General features: G+C 39.7%; 2 protein-coding genes across 2 annotated transcripts; one reads left to right on the top strand and one right to left on the bottom strand.

The window, feature by feature from the left end:
* Positions 1–297: 297 nt before the first annotated feature.
* On the top strand, positions 298–12,521 carry pusl1 (pseudouridine synthase like 1). The gene is made up of 9 exons (XM_079340872.1): positions 298–503; positions 630–728; positions 808–865; positions 1,059–1,246; positions 4,355–4,504; positions 7,217–7,387; positions 9,312–9,366; positions 10,133–10,295; positions 10,724–12,521. Exons 2-9 carry the CDS (start codon positions 673–675, stop codon positions 10,756–10,758), a joined length of 876 nt encoding a protein of 291 aa, XP_079196998.1. The 5' UTR covers positions 298–503; positions 630–672; the 3' UTR covers positions 10,759–12,521.
* A 175-nt stretch (positions 12,522–12,696) lies between these two features.
* Positions 12,697–17,208, bottom strand: ddx19b (DEAD-box helicase 19b). The gene is made up of 12 exons (XM_079340871.1): positions 16,845–17,208; positions 16,377–16,416; positions 16,205–16,297; positions 15,976–16,111; positions 15,642–15,734; positions 15,380–15,482; positions 15,083–15,197; positions 14,761–14,938; positions 14,422–14,659; positions 14,033–14,195; positions 13,215–13,406; positions 12,697–13,017 (listed from the first exon to the last, which is right to left on the bottom strand). The coding sequence occupies exons 1-12, from the start codon at positions 16,899–16,901 to the stop codon at positions 12,956–12,958; spliced, it is 1,470 nt and encodes a 489-aa protein (XP_079196997.1). The 5' UTR covers positions 16,902–17,208; the 3' UTR covers positions 12,697–12,955.
* Between the last annotated feature and the right edge of the window lie 218 nt (positions 17,209–17,426).

Genomic DNA, 17,426 nt, shown 5'->3' on the forward strand with positions numbered 1-17,426 from the left:
ACGACGACACACGCCCCTCCGACGATTGTGACGTAATCAAAGAGAGACTGACGGGACTAAACTGCTACAAACCATAGACAGTAAAAATAACTACAAACGCAGAAAGTGTATTAAGAACAACTTCATCCAGGAACCATTTTGCCTGACTTCAAACACTAAATATTGTATGGGAGTTAATTCCATGCCAACCATATGAAGAATATACAAAAAGATCGTATTTTGTAAAGGCAGCGTGTGGTCGTGAAGTGTGCTGCCGATGAGGTCTGGCGGCAGGATGTGTCATCTTACTTTCGCATCTTTTAGTCCCTGTGCAAACGTGTTGGTTCTTTGTGGACTTTAAAAAAAAGACACTAGTGATTCGAGTGATGGGCAAACCAACTTCCTTTACTAATTCATTTAGTATCTTCATCCAGGCCTACAAAGTATCCTACTTCCGGACTACAACTAACACAACGTGCAGCGAAAATACAGTCCGTTTTCTCTGCTGTGTTTTCTGTCCTTGAGTATGTCGACTCAGTTCAGTCCTTTAAATACACACCTTACTAACGTTAGTATGGATGCAGTGTTTGTGTCAGTGTTGTATCATTCTGATCACATGACTTTTTGTAACTCTTCTTTCATTCTTACAGAAAAAACATGACAGAGAAATGTCAAATTACAATCTGAGGGACCATGCAAAACTTGGCACGTTATCTCGTCTTTTTTCAATACATTGGAACAAAATACAGGTGGGTTTTAGCTGCAGCATAACATGGTATATTTGAAATTTTATTTATATTGTTAAGTGTTATTTACTTATTTCTGCAGTGGTGTAGTAAAAGTACCACCACACCAGCCCAGAAAAGGAGTCCAGGACTACTTAGAAGTAAGTGGTACTGAAAATATTGTATATTTATATTCCCCATTACACTTCTCATCAGCTCTAAGTTTACCGGTTTTATTTAATATCATTTTGTTTATTTGTGTAACTAACCTCTCTTCCGGCATGAAAGTATATTTTAAAATTATAATATCCAACTGGGTTTGAACTCAGTCTCTGGTGTTGTCTTTGTGTGCAGGATGCCATAAGGAGGCTGAAGCCGCTCAACCCAGTGTCTCTGACAGTCTCCAGTCGAACTGACACTGGTGTCCACGCTCTTTCAAACTCTGCTCATTTCGACCTCCAACGCAAGAACGACAAACCGCCGTTTCCTGAAGAAATTCTTGTTGAGGCCATTAATTTTCACCTTAGAACAGAGCAGATTAGGTGAGTCAGGTGTTGGAAATCTCAGAAGCTCTTCCAAACAGTTTGTGTGTATCTATCAGCAGAATGCATAAAGTTCATTGGTTCATATATCGTTCCCTGTAGTATGATCTGTTTTTAACACATCATTTTTTTAAGAAGCTGCAGTCAGTTTCAATGAAAGTATGATTTCACACCTACAACTGTTGTGGGTAAATTTTAAAATATGTATAGTATATTTGTAGATTTGGAGCTCAACCTTTTTAGTGCGGTGACTATGTCATTGTCAAATGTTGCATTATTTTGATATTTTTTATGCTACGATCACAATTAATCAACTCACTGATTTCACATCTACGTCCTGTGCATTTATCAAACTAGGACATTCTTTTTTTTTTTAAAAATGATTATTTTTTACTTTGTATGCCTTTTTTGAGAGACGGGACAGTGGATAGAGTCAGAAATCGGGAGTGAGGAATGACATAAGGCAAAGGGCCACAGACTTCAATCTTTCAGGATTGTAGCCTCTGTACATGGGGCGCTCAAACTAACCGCTAGGCCACCAGTTCCCCAAACTTAAGCCTTTAACAATTAATGATTCTGAACAGTTTTGGGGAAAAAAATAAAATAAAATTAAGGCAGCAATATGTAGCTCTGACATCTAGTGTTTAAAATGGGTACTGCAGTCCAAATTCAAAACATTAAAAGAGCTCTGTCCTCCAACCCCTCCTTCCCTGGAGTCGCTGTGCAAGCAGGTTGCCATGTCGCGGACACAGAAGCTTCAGTGTTTAACCAGCTCTTCAATGGTCTTGAAACCACTCTGCGCAAAAGCATCTCTAATATTTATGCTGGTTTTACCACGTGTCTGGTCGTCAATATCATTAGAAAGATGAAGAGTCTTTTTCGGTGGGGTAGAAGCAGATACATTAAACTGGTTCGCTTGCCCGCTTCCATCGCTGCAACATCTGCTGGTTTGCCGTTTGCCTTCCTTGCATGTTACTGAGAGGCCTCCAAAACAGTGACCAACCTAGAAGGAGGACATACTAGCGGCTGCAGCATTTGACAGAGAAGCAAGCACTTCAACATAGTATAGCAGTTTCTTTAATGTCTGATGATATAGTCAGGTCAGTTAATGATTTAATTCAGTAGATGTCTTACGTGTTGATCATTTAAAATACATAAATATTGATTAACTATTTTTTGTAGGTAGTGATGATGTACTCTTGTGGCCAAAATATAACAAAACACTTACAAAACATTTACCATGCATAGCCAAACAAGCACAACACAGCATGTGGCAGAGTAATCATTAAATCCTAATCATCTTGTTTTCACGATCGTGGGAAACCAAAACCTAATTACATAATTAAAATTGAAGCTTGATTAATTGCCCGGCACTTCTCTATTGTCACTGAAAAAAAATCATTTAATTGTATATTTCATTAATCTAGGTTCTACACTCAAGAGCTACAATTTAGTTTTGTCTGCTATTTACAGCTTTTGCGAAATACCTTAAGTCCACCTGTTGAGGTAGAACATAACATGTTTGTACATATTTAAAAATCAAACAGAAAAGGATATCACAGAGAGCTAAAGGTAACTCTTAGAAAAATGGAAGCCCAGTCTTTGATATAGGGTGGGGAAAGAAAGGGAGCACTGAACAGATTCAGAGTCTGAATAAAGACAGAGGTGTGAGAGTGAGAAACAGAAGAGAGGGAGGAGGAAAGAGAAACTCCCAGCATCCTGTTAATCCCTAAACCTGCCGAGGGAAGGTTAAAAAGGATTATCCCTGCTCCATTTTCAGGTCTATAGTATCTATTACTACACACACATTCACATACACACAGACTGATACACTCATCTCGCTAAATGGAAATTAACGCTTTGATTAGTATGTGAAACCAAACAGGAAATAGGCAGTATGATCACACTTTTTGTTCTTGGCAGTGTTATAAATGATAAAGCCTGTTTTATAATCTCTTGACCAAAATGTGTAATCACTTTACTGTTCTCATGTTCTCCCTACTGTTAGTTGGTATAGACATTTTAAAACTCAGTATGTTAAATGGTCAGTTCTTACACACATTACTATCTTATCACATTGTGCATGGAGGCTAGAGGTGACCATAAAGGTCAGTTTAGGAACCGTGGCTTTTTGCTTTGGACCTCTGCCTCCTGAGATAGAATGGTAAAGCAAGATTAAAACACAGGCTGCACACTGAAAAAATATCTCTTCCCTCTGTTGTTCTGGGGAGCGATTCTAAACAATGTCTCAGTGTGATGCTAAGCCTTGTATTCTGCTTATGAAAATTGTATGTGTGTGTGTGTGTCTGGGCGCATGTGCAAGTATGTGTGTGTGTGGGGTGTTGGGGCCAGGCAAAGGCCGTCACTTCATAATGTAGCGAGCACTGAAGGCAGACGCAAGGGCTTTCTCTGCCACGTGTCACACCCAATCTCCTCCCCTGCAAACGTAACCTAGTTTTTTGGACTGTGTAGCACACACACGCACACACACACACGCACACATACACACACACACACACACAGATAAACTGGACCCGTGCACATCTTTTTCTAAACAAAAACACACATTTAAATGCAATGTGTACGGTTGTTGACTTAAGGAAACTATACATTCTTCAATCTTTATATTTTTTCAGTTAGACAATAATCTGCATTTATCTAAATTGAAGGAATTTCTATTTGCTTTATTTTTTTATTTTTTTTTAAAACTTCTACATTTCAATAATTACATGCGCTGTAGTTTTTGAGGCCTCTGATTGTGCTGTTAAATAATTTAAAAATGAATAGCAGCACTGGGCCGCCTTCTTAGGACGAAGGGTACACCCATTTGTGTAAATGCAAAACGATGACATGTTGGACATTGACCTGTGTTCGGCTTTTCTGGCTAGTTAGTGTATGAGCATCATCTGTATCCCAGGACTGCTTTGGTCGGGGGAAGAATGGCAGTATGTTAAAAAACAAAAGCATCTACCAGAATTCACTTTTGAATTATTTGTGATGTCGAAGAAAACATTTGTTAGACAAGCAGTGATGCTTTAAATTCCAGCTTTTCGGGCCTGAATGGAAGTCAATATTCCCTCCCAAATACTGTCTCTCTCCCTCTACCAGGGTCACCCGTGCCCACCGTGTGCCTGATGATTTTCATGCCCGATTCTGTGCCCAGTCTCGGACCTACATCTACCGAATAGCCCTGGGAGTCCCCCACCACTCCCAGCTTCCCATCATAGACCATGATCTCTGCTGGAGCATCCACAACACGTGAGTTATCCCATCTCAAACACCTGTTATGCGCTCATCTTTCTTCATCTTTCATGTATGTTGTTTTTTTTACACAATTATTTCCTGGAGAAAAATCACGATCATACAGGAGCTCGGTCTAACAAGTAGGTCCATACGCACAGACGCACCATCAGTGAGCTCCCGCCAAGCCTAGCAGAAACAATGGCACGTTAAACACATGAATTATCCACACGTGCCATGCCAGAACCGCAAATGAGGGTTTTATGTGAGCTGACATCCTAACAACAACAAAAAAAGAAGGGAGGGGGAGAGAGAGGAGATGAGGGGAACTGACGAAATGGTGAGTGCTACATCGTTTCGATGATGTTCTTTTAGCTGTGATCGGAAGGAGGGAGCGTGAAGAAGAACATTTCAGAGGGGTGTGTATGTGAGCATTAATCTACGCTTCACTTTTTTTGGAAGAAAGTAGGGCAAGATAAGCTGCAGGCTGATACACAAGCAGAACAACACCCACGCACATTACCCTGACTATGTTTATTTTTTTCCCTCCATCTCCTTCACTCTGCTTTCCTTCTCTCCTCATCTCTCTATTTCTCATTCCCTCTCTTTTCTCTCTATTGCTTGAGTGTCTCGTCCCTCCACCCCTGAGCATCTCTGCCTCTACAGCTTCTCTCTCTGTCTCTCTCTCTCTCTCTCTCTCTCTCTCAGTTCTCTTTGATCTACCTGTCCCTCGTCATCGCACACACACACACCCTTCCCAAATCTCTGCAAAAATATGAACCTCCACTTCGTTTATTTTAATATTCTAAAAATTATCACAGCAACATTTTTGAAACTAATGAAAAATCTTGGAATTTATGTTCCCCTCAGTTTTTCAAACTTAATTGAAATACTGAGGCTGCAAAAACATTACTGTCTTTCTCAGTTAATCTGTCAACTAATCGATTAGACGATAACATTTCTGCTCTACATCATGATTCATGAATTTCCCCACTGGGGATCAATAGAGGATGAGCTGATCTTGTCATAAAAATTATGATGTGTGAAACTGTTTAGACTGAAACACAACCCAAATATATGACATATTGTGTGATGTTTATATTAATGGTTGCAGCTCTCGAACATTGACAAAATAATAAGCGGTCCATATCGTTAATCTTTTCTGACTGACAGATGAAAAGAAAGCATACCCTTATGAAACTTGAACCAAAATGTATTTTGCATACTTGCTTGATATTTTGACTTTTTGTGATCAATCAGAATGTTTGCAGAGTTATTGTCTGTTGAACTTTGATACTTAATAGAACAAATAGTTTATCATAAAAAAACACTTTATTCACAGATAGATGTAATTGAAGTAAGTTATTAAAGCAATTATTGTGTGAACCTTTGTGAGGATGTATTACAGTGCTGCCTTAAAGAAGACACACTATAGCCCTTCTCCACCTTTTCAAACACTCCGCTGTACTCTAAATGAAACATCTGTGCTGTGCTTTGGTCCAAATATAACATGAATCAAGCAGCAGAGGAGGTTTGTGACCCTGTAGAAACCAGCTCTCCCAGAACACTCTGTTTTGTGTCCGTCTCTTTAAATGCAATGAGCTTCTCCTGAGTTGACCCGGTAGACATCATTCCTTCACTAGCAAGAATAAAAATGGCAAACCTGCACAAAAGTTTAACACTAGGCCGGAGGTTGAGTCCATGGGTGAAGAAACCAGGGGAGGGGATTTTTTTAGTACCAGAATCCCACTGTGACATCACAGGAGGAGTGCACGTTTGAAACAGAGCATTTTTCTCTGTGTGGTAAAAGTTTAAAAAAATAACTGGATGGGTTTATTTTACATTTTGTAGGTCAGTAGACACTCAGGTTAGCCAAATATACTGTATGTACAAAAACTAGGGCTAGGGCAAGATAACATGCTCACGATGGTCACTGTACTTTAACATTGACTAATTGGCACTAAATATACAGAAGTCTGAGTTTGCAGTTATGTAGTCGAATGTAAAAGCTTGTTGAGTCATGAGTGGTGGATCTAAAATGTTCTGTACTGTATAATACAGTGTTAATGCTTAAGTTTTTTGAAACAATTACTTTTTATAGTGAATTATGTTTGCACTTTTTTGAGGTTTGATACTAGGTTGTATGGGTTTTACTATAGACAGGCTTGATCGAGAAACAGTCAGTCATTTATTTACATTAACAAATTGACCAGAATACATTTCCTGCACAGTCCACCACATGTTCATTCAGAACTCTCACGTTCAACCTTTTAATTAATGAGTCACTCAGCACACTCAGGTCCCTGCTCGCTGCATCTCTCGCTCTCTTGTCAGATCATATTTGAGCTGTGACAGAAGAATGAGACTGTAGAGAATCTGAGCACCCGGCCCACTTACACTCTCTCCCTCAAATGAACCTGTCGGCGACACGCTCTGCTCCTCTCACGTGGCTTTGTGCATCAGATAACTTCACGTTATATAAGGCAGCCAAATAAATTCTTTTTCTTTCAAAGTAGGAAAACCGAGGCTGGAAAACTTGTCATACTTAGTGTATGCACCACATCCAAGCTGTTTAACCTCGCTGTTCAGGAAGGTCACTTTCTGTACATGTTACAATATCAAAATAACCCCTCAGAACTGGACGAAGAAGTCTGTTTAAACTCACGATCCAAATATTTCTTTTTATGATCGTTACAATGTCATGTCTCTGGTTTTTGTCTCTTGTCTCAGTGAGTTGGATGTTGAAGCAATACGTGAGGCTGCAACCCTGCTGGTTGGGGTTCATGACTTCAGCAGCTTCAGGGCAGTAAACTCTGACCTGCCTTTTAGAAACCCTGTGAAAACACTGGATGTGGCCAGCATTCAACCGGGAAGCTCCTTCACACAAGCACACTTCCACAGGTGGGTTATACATGCTCAGGTAAATTGATCACATGACCAGTGGTCTTAACATTTGCTGATTAGAAAGATGGTCACTAGGCTGGTTTAGATCAGGGGCTTCTAAAGGTCAATAATAATAAGAGCTTTGTTTGTACAGGCACTTTCATTTAAGATGCAGCCTTGTGCTTTCAAAACCAAACCAAAGAGAAATATTAAGAAGAAAAAAAACAATCACCAGATTAGTGCTAATCATTTTATGGGACAATGCTAACATGAGAGATTATACTTGGTTAACACCAACATGTAAGTAATGTCATTTTTAACATCTTTGAATATGTTCGTAGACCTAGCTGGAGATAACAAATCAAAATGCAAAAATCCTGAAAAAGATTATGAGTAGAAAATGTATTGCCAGAGTAGCACAGCTAAAAGTTACTGATAAAATAAGTATTAGTAATTCTGTTGATTAGTTAAAATAGTCACTGAGCACATTTACATGTCCTTGTAAATACAGGAACACAAAGGTGACTGCATGGCTGTAAGCTCATAGTGGTCGTGCTCTATAAAAATACTTGACACAATAACTCAATCATCAAAAAAAGCTTTTTAGTTTGCAAACCAGATTATTACTCTTTGAATCCTTTTAGCTTTTTTTTTTATTCAGCCTGTCAGAATGAAATGAAAATGAGCTCCCGAAAATAGTTCTGTGTCTAGACACAAGAAGCTGAGATACAAACATGTCACATTGGAGCTGGCTTTGCTTCTAATCTTGCGTGCTTTTAGAGCACGTAACAGATGCACGTGTGACTTGGCAGTATGAGACACAGCTTTTAGTCCATCCTCTTGAAGACACCAACCCTCACCAGAGTCCATGAGCTAACAGTCCGGTTGTCAACGTCTGCCTCCCACACTTCTTACATGTCATATATAATCAGACAGCAAGCACTGAGTCAAATTTGCATTTGACCCAATTCTTCCCGTGTGCCTGTTTCCTCTTTTCACTCTTTCTTCCCCAAAATGTTTGATCAGATTTAGCGGGGGCGGGGGGGGGGGGGGCAAGCTGCTGTGTCTTAATTGTTTCATCAAAAAGCATCAGAAAGAGTCACACTGGATGTCAAGTTGCAAAAGAAACAGGCTCATTTTCTTACGGCAGTACCCATAATCCTTTTGGGCCCAATCTGCAGTGGCCTATTCAGCATGTGACATTTAAACACATTTGTGCATGAAGAGAGTCCCAGCCTCTATCTGATGCCTGGCACACATGAATGTCACATCAGCCCCCATTTCTCTGCCCACAGTGGAGGAAAGCTTCAACATTCAAACAAATAAGAGATAAAGGAGCAACGTGTCTCAGAATAGAATACATGTTAGGCTTGGGCCTTTTTTAGTCAGTTTATAAATAAATATAGGCTGTCACACAATTGCATTTGTCAATTGCAGTTAATCGCTTGGAGGACGATGTCCTCCTAGATGGGTTGCACAAACTAACCAATAGGCGACCAGTGCCTCGGTTAGGAGCTTTTTTAAGGGAAAAGAGCAAATGAGAGATGAAGCAGTGCTGTTGTTGGCTAGTTTTTCTTGTATGTCTCAAATTTACACTCTCTGTATTTACGTAGTTGTCCTTACGGGGCAGAGTTACGCTAAATTACATCTGACTGCATTTCTACGTACAGTTTTGCTTCCGTAGTGACACTTGATTCCCTGTGGCCATATTTAACCTTTCTTTAGTGAGACACATTGAAGTCTCCAGGACAGAAGTTATTATTGTAACATTTTGTGAGAAGTGTCTGAAATGTGCCTGAAGGCCTTTGTGCCACGAGACCAAATGTGCAGGAAAAAAAGACAGCTGTGACATTTAGTGTGTGTATTGTCCTCTACTGAATGTTCAGACATATGTAAAAGCACATTTAACACCTTTTTGTTCTTTTATTTGTTTTTTTTCCAGAGAAATTCCGTTCTGGGAGCTGACGTTTACGAGCAGATCTTTTCTCTATAAGCAGGTTATTTTCTCCTCTCTTTCAAGTTCTACTTTTATCGTGTGTAAATGTGAATGCATTGCTCTATGTTGGTATTTAGCACCATCTGCTGGTTAAAAACAGAATGGCTGATAGTGATCAGCTGTCATTCAGCATTAAGGGAATTTTGGTAACACTTAATTCTACGTTGTATGGGCCGCACAAAGCAAAGTGTATTAAGATCATAGTCCAGGTACAACATCTGTCTATCAATCAGCAATACTCCAATAAACAGGAGAGTATTGCGTTTTTAAAGAACTAGTGTCTGAACTACTTCGGGATGAAAAAGGCAACAGTTTTAAAATGTGAAAGCATTGAAATGGACAGGGATTACAGCCTCTGTGCCATTATTACTTTTGACAAATGATTATTTGTTCTGTTGTATTTATATTGCTGCAGTATACCCCTGGAAAAGAAACCTTTTGAGATCAAACTCTAGATAGATAGACTTGAAATGACATGGACACAGTTATATTGGACGGACTAGATGCATTGTTGCAAGCGTTTTAGCACAGGCTACATGCAAGTTCTTAACACCTTTGTCATCCATAGCCATGAAGAATAAGGTACTTAAAATTCCTTAATGACCAGTAAGCAGCAAGTAAGGCTAATAATATGCACACTCGTGAGCAGCTCGTTAATGGTGAATATTGTGACCTTCATTGAAAGTGTTTCCGTCATATTAAATAGTTTGTGATAAAGACAAAGGCTGTTTTAGGGAGATAATGTTTCATCTGGCTCTGTTCAACAGGTGCGGAGGATGACGGGGGCCCTGGTGGCTGTGGGTCAGGGGAAGCTCTCAGCGCACAAACTGAAGGAGATATTGGAGGCTCGGGACTCTCTCGCTTACCCACAAGGCATTGTTGCTCCAGCCCATGGCCTCTTTCTCACAAGGGTGGACTACAGGGCAACAGGTGAGGAGGATCAATTCCAACATTTGTGCCACTCTGGTGAATTTTTCATGCAGACATTTAGAAATACTGTTGAGATTTATATTGTCAATAATCTTCTCGATTGGTGAGAGCAGTAAAGTTTGTGCGAATAATTGATAATGAAGTGAAGTGGTAACTGGAATGTGTGGAAGGGTCACCAAGGAGTTCAAAGATAAATCTGAAGGATGAGTAATGGGAAGAAAAAAGTCTTCACAGGACTTTAGTTGAGCCTTTATGTGAATCTGTGAGATGTTTGGGTCTGTTAAATACCAGAATAAAGTTTAAGTCTGGAACCCAAAGAGATATAGCTATTGTCTAAATAGTGGCCTATCATATTTTATTATCTTTTAAGGACGTATGTAAAGCAAATTGTCATTTGTTTAATTGTCACGTCTTCTTTGCCTTCTCAGATATTCAGTTTTCACAACAAACATCAGAGGAATAAATTGTCTCCGGTGGAAACTCCCACGATTAACTTGACTTCATGTAACTGTGTTTCTAAACTCTTCATCCGAACTTCCTTGCGAATGAATTTAAGAACGGTTTGTAACTTCATGTGTATTATTTACAGCAGCATCATTTTAATGTGTTTGTAATGACTCTTTACCCACACGTGTTCTGATAATAATCCTCAGACTTCAAACAGGAATATCTACATGTTCTTTAATTCAACATATGAAGATTATATCACTGCGTCCATGAACACAGCTCAGCCACAGAATAGCACACACTCTGAACCTATCATTGTCTACACACGACCTTGCTCCTATGTATACAAGTATGAAAACAGGTTCTCCTGACATTTATCAAACAAGTTATACAACATGTGGAGAGGAGTGTTGAGCTCTAGAGCCAAAACGGTTTTGTGTGTCCATGGCTCTCGTACAGTGGTATTACATAATGGATCAACAAAGTGTGCACACACTCTCACTGATAATGTATACATCCAAGTGTCCAAATAAAACTGCATACACTGCGTCTTTACCCAAAAGTCTTCACAGACCATTCTTGTGGATTTTCAGCACACACTTGCTTATTTGGCTGCATCTGCTCATTGAGTAATTTTCAACAAATTGTCCATAAACAGTCCATGACAACAGGCTGAACCTCAGCAGTCTTCTCAGTGCCGGGGCCAGAAGAGGTTTATTCAAGGTTCAGACCGACCAATCACTTCCTATAAGGTTTTCATTAGTTCGTACAGACCACCTGTACTTGTTTATGCTCACCACATTCTAAGTGCTGCATCTCTCAAAATTGAACCTCAAGAGGAATGTTTTTGCACTTCTTAGAAGTGACAAAATGTCAATAACGCAGTCACACTAGGTTTTTTTTTTTTTTTTTAAACCTAATTTTTTTAATGTATGTACACAAGTACATGATTTCTGTCCATGTGTCTGTGTTGGAGCAACACAGTGAATCTGATTGGCGTAGGTCCTCTAGTCAATTCAGCATTTGGTTTCAACAAAGTAATTCACACAAGACGTCCATAATTCAATATATACTCAAAATTTCAAGTGTTAGTCAGAATATTAAGCCCGATGTCTTAGAATATCAGTAACAAAATCATATGAATATATATATAATGCACTTGAGGAAGGCATTGTTTTTGTTTTGTTTTTAAACTCACAATCCTTTAATACAGCACAGTCTGAATGAAGAATGTAGCTGAGCTTAAGTTGAAGTGGAGACCCTGATTGAAAAGATTGTGTGGAACAGTGAAGCACAAAGGGGGGAGCGATCACATTAGACCGTAACGGCCACTTTGAGTATAAAAAATAAGACTATGGAATAGTACTCAATCGTGGCACATAGCCTGTCCTGATAACGGCTGTGTTATGATATAAGTTAAATGTGAGGTGTGGGTGGCTGATGATTTCTTCATAAACAAATGTCTAAATGACAACATTAGTAGTGTATCACTCTAGGAGGCTTTTTTTGGCATTTGACTACACACCCTGATGTTTAAGCTGAGGTTAATTCAGAAGTAATTGTATGTTACGTGAATACAGGTTGATAGGATTTGATAACAGCTATCACAGGTTGATAAGTTTGCATAGACCCTTGAAACCCAACCATCACCATCAAACGTTATGATTAAACTACAGCTCAGAGCAGCATACCCAAATTCACCCTTTGTACTTTTGGTCGGTACAGAGTAAAATAAATATTACCAACATGATAGTTACATTCAAGTCTTTTTTTTTTCCTTTCTAAAAAAATTCTAAACTTTGTGGCACATAAAATAGTTTCTTTTTTTTGTGAATCTCTTAATAACTGTCTATCATGCCACCATTACATCCAACACCAAAAAGTGTTTTAATAAATCCATTCGTGTTCATAGAGTCCACTATGGCTGCTTGTTCAGCATCACGATACACAGCGATAAACTCAGACACTTTATTTAAAGAGGTACAAAGAGTGAATGGGGTATGTTCCCGAGACTTACAAAAACACTCGTCCGAGAGGAAACATATCCACATGTAAACATACACGGTGTTGGTGGTTTTGCTCTTTTCTCCGACAGCTAAAAAAAAAATAAAAGCATAAAACACTGTAGGAGCATACAGTCCTGGGGGGGGGCGAAGTGGGTTGGGGAGGGGGCAGCCGGGTCTGCGTCGTTCATGCAATAAACGACGCTCTCTTTAGCTGGCGATTTTCTCGATTTCATCCAGATCATCTGTGTCTAATCTTTCGATTTTCTTGCCTGTAGAGGGAGAAAGCATCAAAAGTTGTTTGTTTATTTAAATCACTGATAAATAGCTGTTTACTTGAAGTTATAATCTCCCTATGTAGAGCACTTGTTTTGTTTTTAATTGTTACATCTACATCACTCAAACCTGACCAAACAAGTACAAGTTAGTTAGTTTCCGTAAAGAGTGTTAGCGATGGCTAAAGACTTACTGAAATGCTCCTGGATCCTGTTCAGGATGTTCATGCTCATCTTGCCGTCCACCATGTTGATGGCCAGTCCCCTTTTGCCAAATCGTCCTGTGCGACCGATCCTGTGCAGATATGTCTCGTTGTCCGGGTTACCATCCTTGTCCACAGGCAAGTCAAAGTTGATCACAACAGAAACCTGCTCAACATCGATACCTGCCAGACAGATAAATGCCAGTACTTTATTATTAGTATGCTGATACAGTACAAACAGGGGTGTGTCTGGGTTTTCTGACTTGGATGGCCCAGTTCAGGCACTGACGAATGCAAGGGTGGCCGAAAGGGTGAATTGCGCACAAACATAAATATCAATCATTTACCCATTCTAACCTCATCAATAGCTTTTGCTTTACAACACTTGATACTTGCATAGCACAACAATACAGTAATTGGTCAAACTGACATTAAAACAGTGAGCATTACTTTCCCATATACCTGTTTTATGATGTGCAGTTTTAATTTTAAATAAAATATGTTTTATTGATATGTAAAGACAACTACCAGTAGCCTTCTGCAAAAAAGACCTGTTAGTTGGTTTAACAGAAGTTCTGCCTCCAACAGGGTAAATAGCCAATCACAGTTTAGGTTTTTCTGGACCAGCCCCTGAGTACGGGCAAGAGTACGTTTACTTATTCATCAGCATTTAAATTAAAACAGTCAAGTAGCGTTGCATGTGTATTTAATGAACCAGGTAGAAATTGATGCACAGTAAAAAGGCTGTAATCTTCTGGACTCTTAATGAATATGAATATCTGCCTACTGTCATAGCGCTCGGTCCTCACCTCGAGCACAAACATTTGTGGTGACCAGAACCTTCTCTTTGCCATCTCTGAAGCGGTCAATGACAGCAGCCCTCTGCTCCACCTGCATCTCTCCGCTGAGCAGCGCCACCTGGTGGCCCTCTCTGGAGAGCTCCCCAGCAAGCCAGCCTGCCGTCTTTCTAGTCTGGACCAGAGAGAGAGAGAGAGAGGGAGAACTGTTATGACTTAACCAGCTTATGTGTTCATAAAAAGGTCCTGTGCTCAAAATGTTTGTATTGAAAAAGTGGAATAGTAACTCTGTTCGGATGAAACAGAGAGGTCACAGTAGACAGACTAAACAGAATTTTATATTCTTATACATAATGGTCCACCATGAGGTTCATCATCTTTAATGCAGAAAAAGGACTCACATGGCAGAAGATCATGGCCTGGGCGATAGTGATGGATCCATAGACGTTACAGAGGGCTTGGAACTTCTCCTCCCTGTTGTTGCACAACACATAGTACTGTTTGATAGTATCCAGGGTCTCCTCCTCTCGCTTTAACTTTATGATGTTTGGAGAAGGCACGATGCGCTGGGCAAAGTTCCACACTGTCTCTTCAAACGTGGCTGAGAAAAGCAACATCTGGCAGGTTTGAGGCAGCATCCTGTGAGGCAGGAACAAAAGAGTGTAAAACACTTAAAGCTGTCAAAATGTGGGCATGAAGATTGAATATAGGACTGCTTAGTGTAAAGGTTAATTCTGAACCTTTGGATGCGGATGCTCTGGTCTTGGTGACCCTGTGTTGCGATCATGACGTCCGCCTCATCTAACACAAACACCTTGATCTTCTTGGGGTCTATGAACTTGAATTTACTGCACCAGTCCAGCATGGTACCAGGGGTGCCAATAACAATCTGTTCCTGCAGCTTCATGCCTCTGGGCACTGGAAAATTCACAAGAAACAAGAACTCATCAACATGCTGAGCCATCTCTCCACATCCTTCACAGACAGAGCAGTCCACAGGTCATATTTCAAAATGTTCCCATTACAGCACAAATTAAGCACCAATAAGTAGAGAATCCTTACATTTATTTCCTCTGATTGCGTAGACTAGTTTGACCTCAGGATAGTGCTTCCCCATCTGCTCGATAACCTTCCCAGTCTGAAGTGCCAGTTCATAGGTGGGTGACACGCAGAGGCACTGATGGAAAGAAATCAAATTTGAGGAAAATACAGTATGGGGTCTAGTTGTGATTATCATAACATTTTTCATTGATAGACAGGCAGGGGGACAACCTCAACATTTTACAATGATATTTCAAATAGTCCTGAAAGCCATTTTTTTAACTCAAGATTTCAATACGAGATCTTCCACGAACCTACCTGGGGATATTTATTTTCAGGATCTACATGACTGAGCATGGCCAGAACAAAGGCAGCAGTTTTCCCTGTTCCTGACTGTGACTGAGCAATCAGATTCTGTGGTCTAGAAAATAACAAGGAATTAGTTAGTAGCTAAAGGTAGTCAAATGGTTTTGTTTGTATACATGCGTATGTTACAATAATGAATAGAGATGTGAGTGAATTACGGACATTTTACTGAAGTGTTCCATCAGATTTTTGGTTTTGTGTAAAGTCTACTCACGGTCCAGCCAGCATCATAGGTAAGGCAGTCTCCTGGATTTTGGATGGCCGATTGAAACCCATGCCATAAACACCCTGAAGCAGCTGTGGTTTGCTACACGTGAAAAAAAAATAAATACTAAAATGTCTTGCCTTGGACCAAGTGTTTGAGGAGCACAATGTTAATTTCTTTTGTCATTTAAATTTCAATGAAGACTTGATTGGTTAAGTTGGATCATTTTTTCCCACACAAAAACTCATTTCCATGCATGTTATCAACAAAACGCCTGATTGATAACCACAATACAATAGTTCAACAAGAGAAATTAATGGCCAGATATATATGCTTCACTTACAGTCGCAACTCCTCAAAGGACTTGACCGAGTAGAGCGGAGAGTTGGGATCCTTCTGAAGAACTTCCACCTGATTGGTGTTATTGACTAGATTATTCCGAATGAGCTTGTTCAATAAAGATTGTGCCGCTTTGTCATCTGGGGAAAAAAAACAACACATAATTTACAACAAAGAGACATGCAGATACAGTATGATAATACTTCAGAGAATGTATAAAGATAAGTACTCACCTTTATCCTCGTCGTCTGCAGTCTTGTTTTCTCCCTCAGCTTCTGATTTTGCAGCTGCACTTCCCGATGAGTCTGTTGCTTTTGCAGGCGTGCCTATTACATTTAATTAATGTTTTTACTTTTTTCAAACTAACTTTTTTACTCTATTAGAAGTCTTGATTTAGAGACTTACCATTTTCCTCTGGTTTTTCTTTTATTTGAAGATTACCAATCTGTAAGAGGCCACAAAAACATTAAATACAAATTGTTTATGTGTGTTCCATTATGTAATAGACTAGCAAGGTTTCTGAGTGTCTTTTGAATTACGTAAGAATCAAACAGGGGCTAAGTCTCGACCACTACATTCATTTGTTGAAGCTCTGGTTTCACTTTAGCCAGCTAGCTGCTAAAGCTGCAGATCCACCGAGCACGCAGCAGCGTCTGGACTGAAGCTAGTGAAGTTAGCTTTGAAGCTAGCTTTAAAGTCAGTGTAAACAAAAAGAAAGGTGGGCGAAACTGAACACCGACCAGGCCGTTTGTGAACAGTTTCAACATTTATAGATGTAGAGCAGATGATACTTTCGTTTCTCATTGTACAAAACAGGCCAGAGCAGACCGATAAACACGCTGATAGCTTGTGTTGCGTAAGTTTAAGGTTTACCGATTCCGCCGCAGCTTCCTGCTCGTCCACTGCCTGGGCCCAAGAGTCCGTCGCCATTGTGAGGAAGGTTATACTTTTTTTTATTATTTAAAAGATTAAAAACTCGACTTAGAAACTGAAGGCGCAAGCCTGAGAGTATGGATCTGGAAAATGTTATGTGAAAGTAGCTCGTTTCCACAATGGCGTGCCGAAATATGCGCAACCGTTGACATGTCCGGGTAGAAAGCAAACCCTGGCGTGAACAGTTCCTAGCTAATGAATGTGCTCAGGTCAAGTGACTTAATGAAGCATTGAATTAACATGATGTATTAAGTTACTCCATTTTGAGTTCTTCTTGATAAAAACTAATAAAAACTAAAATTCGGGAGATTTGATGCCGGATTTTAAAAAACAACACTACCATGTCAAGACTGTAGGTGGCATCAAAACGTTCTGCATTAATTTAACCTGCCTGCAAAATCTTAACACACAAACTATGTTTTGAACTTGTAAAACGAACGTCAAAATAAAACAAATACCTAAAGTTTAGATTGGGTTTTTTTCAATTATTGAACATGATGGACAATATTGCTTAGTCAAGGA

This window comes from Symphodus melops (assembly GCF_947650265.1).
Source record: "Symphodus melops genome assembly, chromosome: 4".
NCBI lineage: Eukaryota > Metazoa > Chordata > Actinopteri > Labriformes > Labridae > Symphodus > Symphodus melops.

Bases quoted from the DNA above. Each gene is read 5' to 3' on its own strand.
- pusl1 (XM_079340872.1), top strand. From the start codon at position 673: ATGCAAAACTTGGCACGTTATCTCGTCTTTTTTCAATACATTGGAACA. The intron at 1,247-4,354 runs GTGAGTCAGGTG...TCCCTCTACCAG, and splicing joins CTTAGAACAGAGCAGATTAG to GGTCACCCGTGCCCACCGTG. The intron at 4,505-7,216 runs GTGAGTTATCCC...CTCTTGTCTCAG, and splicing joins TGCTGGAGCATCCACAACAC to TGAGTTGGATGTTGAAGCAA.
- ddx19b (XM_079340871.1), bottom strand. From the start codon at position 16,901: ATGGCGACGGACTCTTGGGCCCAGGCAGTGGACGAGCAGGAAGCTGCG. The intron at 16,417-16,844 runs GTAAACCTTAAA...GGCCTCTTACAG, and splicing joins AGGAAGCTGCGGCGGAATCG to ATTGGTAATCTTCAAATAAA. The intron at 16,112-16,204 runs GTGAGTACTTAT...TTTTTTCCCCAG, and splicing joins TGCAGACGACGAGGATAAAG to ATGACAAAGCGGCACAATCT.